At 42.6% G+C, this 12,246-nt stretch overlaps 1 protein-coding gene across 9 annotated transcripts in view; it reads left to right on the top strand.

Moving 5' to 3' along the window:
• CTNNA1 (catenin alpha 1) overlaps positions 1–12,246 on the top strand; it is a 183,998-nt gene that overhangs the window by 149,891 nt on the left and 21,861 nt on the right. For 8 of the 9 annotated variants that reach the window (XM_055286068.2, XM_055286069.2, XM_063642742.1 and 5 more), the window contains one exon: positions 3,422–3,514. The exons of the other annotated variant lie outside the window; for it this stretch is intronic. In XM_055286068.2, coding sequence (XP_055142043.1) covers positions 3,422–3,514 — 93 coding nt within the window. The remainder of the gene's footprint in view (positions 1–3,421; positions 3,515–12,246) is intronic. 9 annotated transcript variants of the gene reach the window in all.

The raw sequence follows: 12,246 nt of genomic DNA, 5'->3' as shown, positions 1-12,246 counted from the left end.
GTCAGTCTTAGCCTAGCTCTTCAAATAGTGGGAATCAGAGACATTTTAGTTGTTAATACAAGTAACTGTGGTAGGAAAGATAATAATTTATTCTCCTAACAAATCCAGAGATACTTCTCACTGTTCTACAAAGTCTTGGCTCTGCTGGGTTCTCTGTAGAAGTTAACTGCTCCAAGTGTTTTTCTTTTCTCTTCTCTTCTCTTCCCTTCCCCTCCCCTCCCCTCTTCTCTTTTCTTTTTTCTTTTTTGAGAGAGTCTCGCTCTGTTGTCCAGGCTAGAGTGCAATGGCCCCATCTCAGCTCACTTCAACCTCCATCTTCTGGGTTCAAGCAATTCTCATGCCTCAGCATCCCAAGCAGCTGGGATTACAGGTGCGTGCCACCACGCTGGGCCAATTTTTGTATTTTTAGTAGAGGTGAGGTTTCACTATGTGGCCAGGGGCTGGTCTCCCAACTCCTGGCCTCAAGTAGTCCGCCCACCTCGGCCTCCCAAAGTGCTGGTATTACAAGCATGAGCCACCGCACCCGGCCTCTTTCTTTTTCTGGGACAGAGTCTTGGCAGTCATGGCTTGCTGCAGCCTCGACCTTCTGGGCTCAAGCTATTCTCCCAACTCAGCCTTCCAATTAGCTGGGACATAGGCGTGTGCCACCACACCCAGCCAATGAAAAATTTTTTAATATATAGAGATGGAGTCTTGCTGTGTAGCCCAGGCTGGTCACAAACTTGTAGCCTCAAGTGATCTTCTTGCCTTGGACTGGGAGCCACTGCACCCAGCTCAGAGTGTTTCTCATTCTAACCTCAGGATCTTCTTTAGTCTCATTGTTAATTGTTACCTCATTCTAGAGCCCCAGATTTTCCACAGAAAGAGGCATTTAGGAAGCTCCTCTCCTCACCCTCTCCTTTCACTATAGTCAGGCCTGACACACTAGTATGTGAGGTTAGCCTCTCAGAGAGCTATGGTCATGATGTTGCATTTGCACATTTGTCATTGTTAGAAGTGAGTAGCCCTGTCCCTGGGGGGTGAATTGAAGCTCATTCATCTGGAGAAGACTGTTCGTGACAGGCACTCCTTCCTCCTCCCAGGCCTCCTGAAATAGGCAGTGTGCTCTTGTAGAACATTACTGCTTCAACAGTACACCAGAAATATTTTAAAGTCATGTTTTAAAATAAAGAACAAGTCTTCCATAACCTTTGTTTTGTTAGTGTTTGTAATCATGAAACAGAAAAGATGGTTTAACAGCCATTTCAGCCTTAGCCACACACTACCCTCATGTGTCTGATGTAGAGAGTACTTATATAATCTTTTGCTTCTTTTTTTAAAATCTTTTACTTCTTAATTTAAATATTTTTCTGAGTTTTAAGGATTCATAAGATTGAGAATATAGATTGAAATAAGATTGTGCTAGCAGTGACTGTCCTGGATCCAACATTCAAGTGGCCTCCTAAATGATGGGAATAGGCAGGGTGCTGGGCACCTCACCAGGGATCTTTGTTGTTTTTGTTTTTGAGACGGAGTCTCGCTCTGTCGCCCAGGCTGGAGTGCAGTGGCACGATTTCGGCTCACTGCAAGCTCCGCCTCTCAGGTTCACGCCATTCTCCTGCCTCAGCCTCCCGAGTAGCTGGGACTACAGGCGCCCGCCACCACACCCAGCTAATTTTTTTGTATTTTAGTAGAGATGGGGTTTCACCGTGTTAGCCAGGATAGTCTTGATCTCCTGGCCTCGTGATCCACCCGCCTCGGCCTCCCAAAGTGCTGGGATTACAGGCGTGAGCCACTGCACCTGGCACACCAGCGATCTTTGTTAGTCCCAAAACGCTGATTTTTTCAGTGATCATCATCATATTTTTTATGTTTGTTGTTCAAAATGTCGTCTTAAGGCAGTGAAGCAATAGAAGTTGTAGATTACTCTTCATGAACACATCTAATTCAAGCTTTCTCCTTCAATGAATATTTGTTTCCTTTTTTTTAAGTCTTACATTTTACAAAATTTATCTTAGGTCATGTTTTGCAGTGATTTTTTAAGCAAACAAATAGAAATCCCCAGTCATCTCTGTAGATTTGTCATCCTGAAAAGAAATGTCTCTTTGCTTGGGTCCAGATGACAGAGAAGGTGGAACTGTAAGCGTCAGGGAGTATAAGTGTTGCTTCTTTATGTGACTTTAAAGGACTCATAAACATCAGAGATCTGACTTTCCAGTTCCCTTACATTTTTATGTTTAAATTGCACGTTAACTTCTTTTGTTTCTCCTTGTGTTCGGGCATTGCAGGATTCTGATAGTTAGCAGTCTTATAGAAAGCTGATAATCCTTAACTGTAGCACCGCAAACAACTGCCATAATAGTGTATGATTTTTCTGATGTGTTTATGTGCTTAAGTTGGGTAGAGGAGTGAAAATCAAAGGTTATTGCCATTGCCCTTGTTTACTCTAGCATTTAAATTCCTGGAAAGTGCCTCTGATATTCAACTGCCTACGACTTTATCATTCATAACTCAGTTTGCAACTGGGGTAAAGATGTGTCTCAGTACCACGTATTCAATGGGGCCCAGATATTGCTAATGGAATTGGCAAGCCTGTTCATTTAGAAATATGGATAAGTGATCACAGCCTTAGCAGTCACTATACAGCAACATTTCAGAGCTTCAGCAAAGGAAGTATGACACAACCTGGAAAGATTGTTCCTGACTACGTGAGCTGTATCACTGAGATGGCTGGACGGGAAGGTAAAGATTTCAGTTCAAATTAAGCTGCATCAGCCAGGAGAGATTCAAGCTGTCAATGTTTTTGAGAACCCAGTTGAAGGGCAGTTTTGCTTTTAACTATGAAACATAATCAGTTTCCTTTTCTACTTTTGATCATGATTGCCTTTGGTCCATCTTGATGTTGTCTTCATGTTATTTTTTTTTGTTTGAAAAATTGCCTGGTGTTCAAATAAAATTCATCTTGCCTTAAGTTAAGCATCTATTCCCTGTCAAATGAGAATAGCACCTTAGAGTTTTTTATTTCCTTCCTTCAAGAACACTGCAAAACACATTTTTATTTGAGGATAACAACAGTTCTTCCCCAATGCCCTTGATTCCTCAGCTTTTCTCACCTTATTGCCCGTACTAGAAGAACCTTTTTCTGAAGTTACTGTTCAGGCGGGTTAGAGGCCATGCAAAGCATGTGAGTTACAGGCCCTGGGATCTTTCAAGGTTTTGCCACCAACCTGCAATGTGATGTATGTTATAAGTCTGTATAGTTTGCTTTGTGTAGAGTTAAAAACGTGTCCAAATCTAAGTAAATAATCAGGCTGTGAGAAGGGAGACACCCTTGGTGCTCTTGTCATCTGTTCCAGAATGGTCAGAGGTAGGGCCAGGTGTGTGTTTTTTCCTTAGCAGTCAAAAGAGAAAAATCTTTAAAGATTATTTTTTATGTTTATAGGTTGCCAACTTGGCCTGTTCCATCTCAAATAATGAAGAAGGTGTAAAGCTTGTTCGAATGTCTGCAAGCCAGTTAGAAGCCCTCTGTCCTCAGGTAAAGTACAACTGACACTGGTGACAGCATAACCAAATTGAATTTTGATTCAAGTGGAGATGGGTTTATTTTGTTAAGTTTTGTTTTGTTTTGTTTTTAGGATTTTAGATGGAAGTCTTGGGGACAGATCACTGACACAGAACCCACATAGTTTGGAATATTTTTTGTTTAACATTAAGTGACATTTGCACGGGAGATTACATGTTACTCCTTGCCCTTCATTGAAAATGCACAGTGGGCTGGGTATGGTGGCTTATGCCTGTAATCGCAGCACTTTGGGATCCCAAAGTGGGTGGGTCAGTTGAGCCCAGGAGTCTGAGACCAGCCTGGGCAACATAGCAAAACACCATCTCTTAAAAAAAAAAAAAAGTACATATTTTGGCCGGGCGCGGTGGCTCACGTCTGTAATCCCAGCACTTTGGGAGGCCGAGGCAGGTGGATCACGAGGTCAGGAGATCGAGACCATCCTGGCTAAAACGGTGAAACCCCGTCTCTACTAAAAAAAAATACAAAAAATTAGGTGGGCATGGTGGCAGGCGTCTGTAGTCCCAGCTACTCGGAAGGGTGAGGCAGGAGAATGGCGTGAACCCAGGAGGCGGAGCTTGCAGTGAGCCAAAATCGTGTCACTACACTCCAGCCTGGGCGACAGAGCAAGACTCCGTCTCAAAAACAAACAAACAAACAAAAAAACTTACATACATAGATACAAAAATTAGCCCGACATGATGGCGTGCACCTGTAGTCCCAGCCACTCAGGAGGCTACAGTGGGAGGCTGGCTTGAGCCTGGGAGGCGAAGGTTGCAGTGAGCCAAGATCACACCACTGCGCTCCAGCCTTGGTGACAGAGTGAGACCTTGTCTTGGTGGGTTGAGGAAGGTATGGTGCCCTCCATTGCTGGAAAATACAGGGTGGCAGTGACCACAGTCTCCTTGAGGGAGAATCTACACCCTTCTTGAGGGAGGGCCATCTGTGACATCTGGTCATCCTGGAACCATGAGAGTTACCCCACACTATTCACATATTCATTTTAATGGCCAGTATTCGAGTCTCTGTGTTGGAGGAAACCAAATTCACTAGCTAGTCTCTTTATTCTGTAGTGTCATAAAGCAGCCTTACGATACAGATAGTAACTTAATTTGGCCAGCTTCTGAAGTGAAAGCTCAAGAACTTGTCTCCATTTATAATGGTATATTGGAAGACTGGTGATGAAGCTGCATTACGCATCTGGCACTCTAGAAAGACTCTGAAGCACACACGACAGTGAATGCTTTTTAAGTGCCCAGTGTGTTGCCTGCCTCCTGTGAGGAGAGCTGAGTTTGTCTGTCTGGCCTGACACTCCTTGTCATTCCGGGTTTTTCTAAGGAGTATAAGTGATGGATCAGTAGAAGAGGTTGCCTCTCCACTTTCCCATGTGTAAATTGCTCATGGCATACTCTGAGGACTTACCTCTCTTTACATGTCCTGCCAGAAGGCAGTGGCCACAAATAAAGGAGAGTAAGCAGAGGGACTGGAGAAATGAAATAGAGGTCATAGGAATGAAGTTTCTTTGTTATGTCTGCAACCAATTTAAAAATATTCTGTGACCATTATTTGACTTTTTTCATATAAATAATCCCTGACATTCAAGATAGGCAACCAAAATAAGTAAAGCCTCTCTCAGTGATTAATCTGGCATTCTCATTGGTACATAGTTTAGTAGGACATTTATTCTAACACCTAACCATGTGGATTAATTTGCCAATGAGAGTTGATCTGCCTTAATATTACTGTGATGGACCCATTGTGAATTCACATCATCTGATAGACGTTTTCCCAGTGTTAGTCCAGTCCTGAAATCTGCCAGTCATTGATAGCTGCATAGATATTTGCAATGGATCCAATCACCACATCCAGAAGGATCTTGGAGGGCCAAGTTGTATGAGACAGATTTGAATTTGGATTCTTTCTTCAAGTTTGTTTGCCATTTACCCTATCAGCACTTTGTTTTTAATGCCTTTGGTTTTCCATTTGGTCTTGAAATGCTTGAAAAGCGACAATGCTTTCACAAATCTGTGGAAACAGATGGTAGCATACACTGATCACACCTACCAAGAGTATTTATATAAATGATCTTAAAACCCAGGAAAAAAATCACATGGAGAGTCTAGTAGATCCTAATGAAAATGATGGTGTGCATAACTTGTGTGGCTAAGCCATGTCACATGGGTTTGAGTTAGCCATCAGAAGGCAACGTGTCTTCCTCTCCCTTGCAGTTTCATTTTTCCTACTAAAACAGATCTCAAGAGGAATAGGCTTTAGGCAGACAGTGCCCAGACCACACTTGGTACTGGGTATGTGTCCTGAAAAAAAACCATGTTTTTTCAAGTGTGATTATTCTTCAGATTCTCACCTGGGCTCATTGCTACTCTTGCTCACAAACTGCTATGCACACAGGACTGGGCAGGTTTAGTAATGGCAAATAAAGTAGGTGTTTACAGACATGGTCACAGCAAACTGGGCATCATGTGCTTGATTTTCAGTAAGGCAGCTTTGACTTCACCCCAGCCCCGTTATTGCCAGATCCCTTCCTCCTCCTTCTTCTTTCTTGTTTCGTCTTCTTTTTTCTTTTTTTGAGATGGAGTCTCACTTTGTCACCCAGGCTGGAGTGCAGTAGCATGATCTCTGCTCACTGCAGCCTCTGCCTCCCAGGTTCAAGTGATTCTCCTGCTACAGCCTGCCAAATAGCTGGAATTACAGGCATGTGCCACCATGCCTGGCTAATTTTTATATTTCTGGTAGAGACGGGGTTTCACCATGTTGCCCATGCTGGTCTCGAACTCCTGGCCTCAAGTGATGCCTGCCTTGGCCTCCAAAAGTGCTGGGATTACAGGCCTGAGCCACCACGCCCGGCCCCCTGTCATGTCTCAATTTTAAACAATCGGTAACTAATTTAAAGTTTTTAAAATCTTTGAGGAGGATAACTCAAACTCTTCTGTGTGCTGCCTCTGGCCTGCTGTGGCCCATGTGTTTCATGCTCAGAGGATCTCTCCTTCAGGGAAGCGAAGGGCTGTCCCTCGGAGGAAGAGGGCCTTGATTGTGGAGACCTCTGCCTCCTCTCTTGTGGGCAGTGATCACAAGCACCGCGGATCCTCATTTTGAGGTATTCCCTTCTAAGGTCTAGGCAAGTTAATCAACATGTTAGGTAATTAGGGTAGTTAGTTAATTTACTAGGAGCTTAATTTGGTGTTTTAATATGCTGCAGCATGTAGCCAAACATTTATTATTTTAAAGGGTGTGTTTCTTTGTAGTAAGGCTACTGTTGACCTCTCTTCAGAGTGTGGAAGAGGTGCCCAGTGTTTCCAGGATGTGTTTTAGTGTTTTATGCTTCATGCCCAGGCTGCTGTACATAGATAGGCAGCACTACAGTTTGGAGTTGGCTCCTAGACGCTACTTTTAGTTTCTGGTGGGGAGAAATGACAGGTGGGACCATTAGAAGAGTTTTCATCCCCACCCACCCCCCCACCCTTTTTTTTTTTTTTTTTTTCTTCTTCGAGACAGAGTCTCGCTCTGTCACGCAGTCTGGAGTGCAGTGGCGCAAATCTCGGCTCACTGCAACCTCCGCCTCCAGGGTTCAAGCAGTTCTCCTGTCCCAGCCTCCCAAGTAGCTAGGACTACAGGTGCCTGCCACCACGCCCAGCTAATTTTTGTATTTTTTAGTAGAGACGGGTTTCACCTTGTTGATCAGGCTGATCCCACCCTCCTTGGCCTCCCAAAGTGCTGGGATTACAGGCATGAGTCACCGTGCCCGGCCTTTCATTCCCATTTTAAAGTTTGCCCTATAGCAAATTAACTTTCGAGAGACATAGGAAAATCCATTCTACAGTACTCACTTTTTAGCAGTTAAACAACTTTAACTCGAAACATTTGAGACAGTAAAGTTGAGTTCAGGCCCTGTGCTCACATCTGTAATCCCAGCATTTTCAGAGGTCAAGGTGGGAGGATCATTTGAAGCCAGTATTTCAAGACCAGCCTGGGCAACAGAGCGAGACCCCATCTCCTATAATGAAAGAAGTGGCTGGGCATGATGGCATGCACTTGTAGTCCCAGGTACTCAGGAGGCTGAAGCAGGAGGATCGCTTGAGCACCGGAGGATTGCTTGAGTGCAGGAGTTCCAGGCTGCAGTGAGCTGTGATTGTACCACTGCACTCCAGCCTGGGCGACAGAGTATGACCCCATCTCTAAATATAACATCGAGCTGAGGAAGAAGTAATCTAAAAGTGGCTATATTTTGTTGGGAGAAGGAACCCACATTTTTTGGTGATTTGTTATCATTAAGAAAAGAGGAAGTAGGTCGGCTCTCTCTCTGCATTGCCTTCTACTTGATGGCTACTCTCTGTCACTCTTTTCTCTGGAAAGGGACCTGCCTCCATCCGAGCAGAGCACCCTGGCCTCACAAACTTTTACAAGGAAGCAATTTACAAATTGGTTTGGGAAGAAACCAAAATCTGTACCCTTTGTATCCCAGGCATTATGTTTCGCTTGTGGATGTGCCCGTTTTAGTCTATAGTAGCTGCTTTAAATATTTTTATTTTTAAATTCAAAACCATTTGGTGTGCTGGTCAGGAAGAAGAAACAAAAACACAAAAATCCCAAACCTTGCAAACAGCAGCAGGTTTCTGACATTTTGAGTCTTTAAAATTAGAGGAAAGCATTTTGGAGATTATCTCACTCGATATTTTTTCTTAGTTCATTTTACAAGAATGAGTATTACACATTCGTATTAACATTAAGTTAATACAAATCTGGCACTTAAATAATTTATAATGCCTGGTTTAATGCATGGCTTTTCTTGGAAATTTATACAAAGGATGAATTAAGTATATGAAGCCTCTACTTATCTACATTTTTTTCTTTCCCCTGCCTTTTTTTTTTTTTTTTGAGACAGGTTTTCACTCTGTTACTCAGGCTAGAGTGCAGTGGTGCCATCATGAATCACTGCATCCTTGACCTCCTAGGTTTAAGCAGTCCTTGCACTTCAGCCTCTGAGTAGCTGGGACCACAGGTAGACTCCACCACACTTGGCAAATTTTTAAAATTTTTTGTTTGCCCAGGCTGGTCTCACACTCCTGAGGTCAGGTGATCCTCTCATCTGAGCCTCCCAAAGTGCTGGGATTACAGCTGTGAGCCACTGTGCCAGGTCTCTTTTTTCTTTTGGTATTTCTCACTCACTAAATTGAGAAGTTACTTCTGAAATTGTTCATTCTTCCTTCTGCCTCCTTAGATTTATCTTCCATATTGCTTCTTCTGTCATTGTGCTTATGGGAACCCTGATCATATTTGTGGCTGACATGCTTGACACACATCAAATAAGCATAAACTCAGGCTGGCCTGGCCCCTAGCTGGTGGGAAAATACATGGCCCTTAAAGGAGCACCCCATACATACAGGACAGGGCAGACCTGTGGCCTCAGCTGTCACTTAACCTATTATTTCACGATCATGGGACCATCTGTCTTTGAATCACTTCACTTTTCCACTTTGGTATTCTCTAATCTGGTTTTTTACAAAGCAGTTTCACAGCTCAAGGGAGATGCTTCTTAACTAAAAGTTTCTCTGAGCATTTTCTGTATCCTCCCATCTCTACCCTCCTGTGCCTCCCACCCCTCCTTGACTGAGGTCTGCAGGTAACAGCCCCCCAGAGGTGCTGTGCTGTCTTCATAAGGCTTGCCTGTTGCTTTGTGTTTTTGTAATGTCTGATTTCTGTATCTTAAAATTGGGAAGTGTTTCCTACTTTTTTTTTTTTTTTTTTTTTTTTTGAAAAATCTGTGTATATTTGGTATTAGTTCTTTGTATGTTTTGGAGAATTTACCAGTGAAGCCTGGTAACTGTTAAACTCTAGCTGGACCTGGAATTTGCTTTGTGGGAAGGTTTTTAATGATGAGTTCAGTTTCTTTAATAGACAGGGATATTTAGGTTATTTTTTTATTCTTGAGTGAGCTTTGGTAACTTGTCTTTCATTAATTTTCTACTGTTTATTTTCTTCCTTCTGCTTGCTTTGGGTTTAATTTGCTCCTTTTCTAGTTTTAAAATTGGAAGCTTTAACTCATTGCCTTGAGACCTTCCTTCCTCCTTTTCTAAGGTAACATTTAAACATTTTAATACTATAAATTTCCCTCGAAGCACTGTTTTAGCTGCCCCACAAATTTTGATTATGATGTGTTAAATATTATGGTTAGGATGGGCAGGAAGGACTCACTGAGAAAGTGATGTATAAACAAACACCTGAAGGAAATGACAGAGCAAACCACGGAGGATGTCTCAGGGGAGAGAGCTCCAGGCAGAGCGAACAGCAAGTGCAAAAGCTTGGAGGAAGATCAGATGTCTAAAACAAGTTTAGGGATTGCAGGGCCTTTGGAGGCCTTGGTCATAGGCCTTTGGCTTTTAATTTGAGATGGGAAACCACTGAAAGGTTTTGAGTAGAAGAGTGACATGATCTTACTTAGGTTATAACAAGATCTCGGCCACGCGCAGTGCCTCACGCCTATAATCCCAGCACTTTGGGAGGCCAAGACATAGTGACCACTTGAGCCCAGGAATTCTAGAACAGCCTGAGCAACATAGTGAGACCCTGTATCTATAAAGATAAAAAACTTGCCAGGCATGGTGGTGCAAGGCTACAGTCCCAGCTACATGGAAGGCCAAGGTGGGAGGATTGCTTGAGTCCAGAGGTCGAGGGTATAGTGAGCCATGATTGTACCCCTGCACTCCAGCCTGGGTGACAGAGTGAGACCCTGTCTCAAAAACAAAAAACCAAGATCTCTCTGACTTCCGTGAAGAGGGATAGAAGAAGAGAAGCTCTTTAGGAAATTGCAGTACACAGAATAATGGCCTCCCAAACATGTCAATTTCCTAATTCCCTAAGCCCAGGAATGTATCACCTCACATGGCAAAGGGGACTCTGCAGGGATGAATAAATTAAGGATCTTTAGATGGAAAGATTATCCTAGATTATCCCAGTGGACCCCCTCCAATATAATCATAAGTGTCCTTATATGAGGGAGGCAGGGGCATCAGAGGCAGAGAAGAAAATACAATGATGGAAGCAGAGGCTGGCCACAAGTCAAGTAATGTGGGCAGCCTCAAGAATTTGGAGAAGTTAAGGGCTGGCTTTTTCACTAGAACCTCCAGAAGGAACACAGATCTGATGATAATGTTGTTGATTTTAGCTCTGTAAGACCCATTTCAGAATTCTGACCTCCAGAAACTGTAAGATAATAGATTTGTGCTGTTTTAAGCCACTAAATTTGTGGTAATTTATTATAGAAGCAATAGTAGACTAAAACAGATGGTATTGTACTAATCCAGGCAAGAGTACAGTGGATATGGTGAGCACTGGTTAGAGTCTGGATATATTTTGAAGGTGAAATTTACTGAAGGATTAGATGTGAGGTGAGAGAGAAAAAGAGTCAGGGAATATAACACAGTTTTGAGCCTAAGCAGCTGGAAGGACGGAGTTACAACATTTATTTTGGTAAGGAAAGATGGTTTGGGGAAAGAGGTAAGTTTTGGACATGTTAATTTTGAGGTGCCTATTAGACATGCAAGATGCATGTCATGTTGAGGGCAGAGGTCTGAACAGGATGTGTAAATGTGAGACATCACCAAGGGAGTGAGTCTACATGATGGAAAGGTCTGGGAGTGGAACTGGGGTCCCTAACATTGAGAGTTTCAGGAGGTGAGCAGTGGCAAGCACAGGAGCCTGAGGAAGCACTGTCAGGACCAGAGCCCCAGAAGCTGACTGTGTCTTAGAAGCCAAGTGAAAGAAAAAAAAAAAAGGGGGTTTCTGGGAAAAGATTAGATGAGATTGCCCAGGGGTGGGAAGAGTAGAAAGAGGAGAGAAGGCAGCATAGGACTGAGCTTTGAGGAAATCCCAACACCTTAGAAGAAGATGAGAGAGCAAAGGAGACAAAGACAAAATAGCCAGAATGATGGAAACAAAACGGAAATAGTGTTTGAGAAAATCCAACATCCATTCCTGATAGAACACTTTACAAACTAGGAAAAGGAGAGAACTTCCTTAGCCTGATAAAGAATCTCCATGAACAATTGATAGCTAACATTATACTTAATGGTAAAAACTGAATGCTTTCCCTGTATGATCAGAAATAGGACAAGGACGTCCACCCTTGCCACCCTTATGTCACATTGTACTGGGGCTCAAGCCAACAGTAGCATTTTAAAAGTTATGATCAGTACAGTGATCATGCCTAGTTGGGGGCTCCTTGCAAATTTAATAGTAACATTAATTTCCATTTTTAAAATTATAAGTAAGAGTAAACTTCCCCCCAACCAACAGCTGTTTTCTCATCATTTATACTTTACCTTAAGTAAGTGGTCCATTCCTGTCCCTGTTTTTCTACTGCTGTTTTGGTGTTTTCCTTATTGATTTACCTAATACTGTATATTTAATCTGTAATATATATTCAAATACAGACATACATAATTGAATTTATAGGTTGACGTCTCCCATTGCTATTTTGAAATAGAGTTTTCTAAGACATAAATATTGTGACTAATGGTGACTTAGTATATATGGCGACTTAGTACATAACTGAAGTGACTTTTTTTTTTTTTTAACTTTCGTTCAGTTTTTTTTTTTTTTTTTAACTTTCGTTCAGTTTCGTTGAAACTGTTCGTTTCTTGACAGATTTAACCTTTACATATTTCATATGAATTGTTTTGTGGGAGATCTGA

The sequence above is a fragment of the Symphalangus syndactylus genome, chromosome 7, assembly GCF_028878055.3.
Source record: "Symphalangus syndactylus isolate Jambi chromosome 7, NHGRI_mSymSyn1-v2.1_pri, whole genome shotgun sequence".
NCBI lineage: Eukaryota > Metazoa > Chordata > Mammalia > Primates > Hylobatidae > Symphalangus > Symphalangus syndactylus.
Note: the sequence above shows the minus strand (reverse complement) of the source record. Positions and strands in the feature narration are given on the sequence as shown.